The sequence below is a fragment of the Cucurbita moschata genome, unplaced genomic scaffold, assembly GCF_002738365.1.
Source record: "Cucurbita moschata cultivar Rifu unplaced genomic scaffold, Cmos_1.0 Cmo_Scf00034, whole genome shotgun sequence".
In the NCBI taxonomy this organism is placed as follows: Eukaryota; Viridiplantae; Streptophyta; class Magnoliopsida; order Cucurbitales; family Cucurbitaceae; genus Cucurbita; species Cucurbita moschata.
In genome coordinates, this window is record NW_019268550.1 from 1,498,799 (window position 1) to 1,503,665 (window position 4,867).

The 4,867-nt window shown below is 37.2% G+C and overlaps 1 protein-coding gene across 1 annotated transcript; it reads right to left on the reverse strand.

The window, feature by feature from the left end:
* Positions 1-301: 301 nt before the first annotated feature.
* Positions 302-2,143, reverse strand: LOC111430730. Its single transcript, XM_023067120.1, has 4 exons — positions 1,106-2,143; positions 930-995; positions 701-774; positions 302-610 (listed from the first exon to the last, which is right to left on the reverse strand). The coding sequence occupies exons 1-4, from the start codon at positions 1,469-1,471 to the stop codon at positions 565-567; spliced, it is 552 nt and encodes a 183-aa protein (XP_022922888.1). The 5' UTR covers positions 1,472-2,143; the 3' UTR covers positions 302-564.
* Between the last annotated feature and the right edge of the window lie 2,724 nt (positions 2,144-4,867).

The following is a 4,867-nucleotide window of genomic DNA, read 5'->3' on the forward strand; positions in this document are numbered from 1 at the left end:
AAAAAAAAAAAAAAAAAAAAAAAAAAAAAAAAAAAAAAAAAAAAAAAAAAAAAAAAGAGGAGACATGTGGTCAGCATTAGAATTTGACATCCTAAATTCCCAAATTGCTATTTTTTTTTTATTAATTTATTGAGAACTTTTTTTATAGAACAAATCAGACCAACTTCCATTTTTTTTGTCTGCTGAATCACTTAAACAAATCACATCACAAAATCAATATAAGCAAATCATGGCAGACAGTTTTGGGTGAACCAAAATTTACAATTAAATTAAAAAAATATATATTTTTGGAGTTTTGGTGTGGATTTGATAAAATTCCACCAAATAAAAGCTAAAGTTTTAGGCCTTATTTGGATGAAAGTTAGTGGGTCTTGTGATTTTGTTCTAGAAATTACTCAGATTTGTTTCCAATTCACAAATCTCTCACCACGAATGGTTCCCATTGCATTGATCGTTACAAAAAGGAGAGAAATGAACAAAAAAACAGGAAAACAAAGCCCATCTCTTCAGCAGATCCATTTCCCACGCATTTTTAAGAAGAAAGTGATGCAAAAATAAGGCCACTTATCTCATCTCATCCCTATCCCTCCTTCCTTCGCCTTCAAACCACCTGTTAAAGAACCAGAATAAGAACAATCCAGTTCAAAAATGCTCAAAAACAAGCCCAGTGATTACCCAAAAACAGAGGAAGTAGCTTAACTGGTTCTTCTGCAATCTATTTCCTGATAGAGAAGCTTGAAGGAACCCAAAATGGTCTGTACAGGCCGATATTTCCTGCATCAACAGCAACCAACAATGTCAATACTTGTGCATGTGTCTTGGTGATGGCTGTTCAGGAATGACTATAAATCTTGAGACAGGAGAGCTTATGCTCAAAGTGGACAATATCGTACAATCTTGGAGAACGACAGTGTAAAATAGTCAACTACCTCGAAGTGGTTAGTTTGAGAGAAGCCCAAGAAGCTTTCCATTGAGGCTTGATTGGTGAACTTATTCTGAAGATTTGAAAGAAGCTAACTTTAATGAGTACCCAATTGGCCAAAATGTATAATCGTTGTAGAACAAAGCTAAAAATGGGCTAAAAGAGATTGTTTTGGAGACTTACAGCAGTGTAGTTGAGAGCAGGAGAGCTAGCAGTGTCGTCTAGGAACGAAGAGGAAGGCTCACCCTGGCATTGATGTTCTTGAATTCTCTGTTTTTTGCCCTTTCTCTTCCCCAATGTGGCTGATTTTGATGCTTCTTGGGAGCAAGCTTCGTCTTCTATGAAATGTGGAGGCCCAGAAGATGCATCAGAAACCATGGAAAGATCCTCTTCCTCTTCCTCTTCCTCTTCTTCAGAACCTTTAGCTTTCCAATATTCCTCTCCGCCAACAATGTGATCTAAGCAGCCTTGTGAACGAAAAGACTGCTCCAAATACAAAGTCCAACCAGACTCACACCCACTGCTGCACTCAGAACCCAACAAATCCATATTCCCCAACCCTTTTTTTCTCTCGGGCAAATTATCAAACAGGTTGTGTGCAATGCAAATTCAAGAAGAAAACAGAGCCCAGATCAGAATGGGAACCCAAAAAAAACAGAGAATACGAACTTTCCACAAACGATTTCAATAAGCAACCAATGATCTATTTACATCTATCAAGATTTTTCACCAAAGTTGTGTAAAATTGAACTCAAATCCCAAAACAAAAAACTGGGTTATGTCCAGACCCTCCAAGTTGAATGTGTGTGGGGAAGTGAAATGAATGAATCAAAATGAAAAGTGGCAGATGGGTGTGGTGGGTTTATAGCGTTAGATGATCGCATGTAGCAGAGAGAAAGCCAGAAGGCCTTGTTCACATGCAGGACAGCGAGGCATTGGTACCGTATTAAACCAAAACCAAGAACACGTCCATATCTCCTTCCACAGTACAATGGTGATACTGTTTGGTGTAATGAAGTTGGTTGAGTTAAGAAGATACCTGGAAACATGTGCTCCTCGCCTCAAAATTGTATGAGAGAAGGGATTATTTTGGTTTTAGTGTACAGAAATAGAAAGGGTTTGGGATTTTGTTTTCTTTTTTGCACTTCTTTTGTTTGTTCTCGTCGTAGAATCGAACGGAATGCCTAATTTCTTCAACAAGATGTTGGAGATCTCATTGTAATAGGGAAAATTTGAAGTCCCTTAGTCATCTGCCGACTAAAACGTCCCGATTCAATTAAGGAAGATGGTAGGTCAACGTGAAGTTTATGGTGCAAATAGGATATCCCGACCCCATATGCTCAGTATCATGGTTTTGCTTTTATAATCGTGTGCTGTCGTGATCTTGACACGCTCACGACCAACCTTGTAGGGAACCCTGACTCATATCTATTTTTAGCCCAGCATTGTGGTTTTTCGAACTTCATGTAAGGTTTGTTTTCACCAACAGAACACAATTTGTACAAAATCCAAGTTTGTTTGATCACATTCGTCGCCTGCACTTGCATGTTCCATCTTCTGCGACCGAGTTGGCTCTACACTAGGCCAAGTCATCCAGCTCGACATTTCCTCTATTCGGGACCAATGTCTCTCAATACAATTAATGTGTCCCTCAAGTCGTAGGGTGTCATCAGCTATCATAGCTCACTCGGTCATGCCATTGAGAACGAGTCCAAGTGTCATTCATAATATTGGGAAATCTCAAACATCTATCCATTCGGGTTCTATAGAGGCATTGAACCCTCTGTGTCCATTCTATATCATTTATGGACTCCGGACCGAATAGCGAGTATATGATCTAACTTCCCGACACATGGGCTAGGCTCAATGTTGTATGACACTATTCTAGAAAAATCAATTCCAAAGGAAGTCGCCTGAACACTCGTCTCGCAACAATTAGAGTCACTATGACACAAATATGTGTCATAGAGTGGCTCGCTTAAGTCATAGGGACAGGGGTGGTGGAGAGCTAACATAAAACTAACGAGGCTAAAGAACTCGATTAGGGTTAAGTATTAAAAGACTATCACATGCACTCACATTCTCTCAATCTCTATTTAAAACATGAAAGAACACACACACACACTCATCTCTACCCTTTTCAAGAAATACGCTCACACATACATGTGGGCACGTGTGCATTTCTTTTCCATTTCTGAATTCCCCAAATATTCACACACATGCTCCCACGTGCACACGGTTTTCAACCTTATTTTCCTTTTTTTTTTTTTTTAATTTTCTCCCAAATCCTCTTATTATATTTTCCTTTTTTAAAAAATAATATATATTAATCGACACTTGTAGAACATGGGTCCGATTTCCAATGTTTCTCTCGTCGAACAGGGAAATAAAACATTATTGGTATAAAAACTTCTTTCTAGTAGACGCGTTTAAAACTTTAAGAAAAACTCTAAAAGGAAAAACTCAAGGAGTAAAGTATGTGTTCGCAGTCGGCTTAAACTGTTACATGAAATCTTCGTCTCGTCTCATACTAAGTTTGTTAAAAATGGGTTAGACGTTATATTATATTATTCTTTTTTTGCTCGAGATATTGAAAAAGTGGCCAACTACTCTCACCAAACTTATCCATAGACCAATGCATTACATTAATAATATTAAAAACAAAGCCTATTTAGGGTTAAAACGACTCAAGAGGGCTTAGCCATAGATTAAGACCATATTGCTATAAATAATTACTTAGCATAAGATCCTTAAATAGAGGCCACGTGCAATCTCTCTCTCTTGGATCGCTCATTATTGATAGACCCACGAACAAGCTCATGCAACCCGCTTGAATTTAAAGCTTGATTTCAAAATATACACCTTTTATTGTTGGGACATATAATTTATATGAATTATTATAAAGTTGTATATCATTTAATGCACGTAACTTTTCTAAATCTTTTCATAAAAATAAATCAATTATAACCTAAGTTTAGATAATATTGATAACTTAGGTTTAATTTGAATAATTTTTATAAATTTATTAATAAAGGGGAAATTTAAATTTTGAGTAATAATTGAAATTTCCATATATACCTTAAAGGTTAAATCTTTGAACGACGGATACAAGGAACCTAATGCCAGCAGGATACGAGTGGTGGACACCTGTCACGAAATTAAATGGTCGACCTGCGGGGACCACAGAAATTTGCATAAAATAAAATATTAAGAAATAATCCTAGTCATCTTTGTCGTATAGTGTAACTGGCTGTAACCGGTACGTTGTACGGACGGTAGTACAAAGGCGTCATGCACCGACGGTTCATCAAGTGATCGCCTCCGCTTACGTGTTTTTTTCTTTTTTTTATTTTGTTTGCGAATTGGGAAATTCTTGGCCCATTTGGAATGTGGATCTGAGCCCATTTGGAACTGGACCTTGTAATTTACGGCCCATGTCCAATTAAACGCAAATGTTGGGCTTAAATTCTAGAAGTTGGACCATACATTTAAGGTTGTGGGCCCAAATTGGAAGAGTTAGCTCATGGGCCAGGCCCAAATACAATTATATATTAAATCTTTAGACCTTTTGGTGTGAACTTCTAATTATTTTGTGTTGGCCGTTTCAAAATAAATAAAGGGCATAATAGATTTGCATGATAGATCATGTATCATAAAATTAATTAATTCTAAAATTCTTAATTAATATATATATATATATATATATATATATATATATATATATATATATATATATATTTTTTTTTTTTTTTTCTTTCTTTCCCGGGTCGTTACAGATGAGGGTGTTCATGAGGTGCATGACACTATGGGGTTCCGCTGACCTCCGGACGTCGCTACAGATTAGCTTGACCAGAGGGTCGAGGGGGTGTGCAAGTGCCCTGGGGATTCACACTCGCACGTGTGAGTCGTGTGTAGGGAAGTACTACATATCCAATTTGTCCGAGA

Coding starts and splice junctions, on each gene's coding strand:
- LOC111430730 (XM_023067120.1), bottom strand. CDS start 1,471: ATGGATTTGTTGGGTTCTGAGTGCAGCAGTGGGTGTGAGTCTGGTTGG. Junction 775..929: donor CTCAAACTAACCACTTCGAG/GTAGTTGACTAT, acceptor CTGTTGATGCAG/GAAATATCGGCCTGTACAGA. Junction 611..700: donor AATAGATTGCAGAAGAACCA/GTTAAGCTACTT, acceptor GTTCTTTAACAG/GTGGTTTGAAGGCGAAGGAA.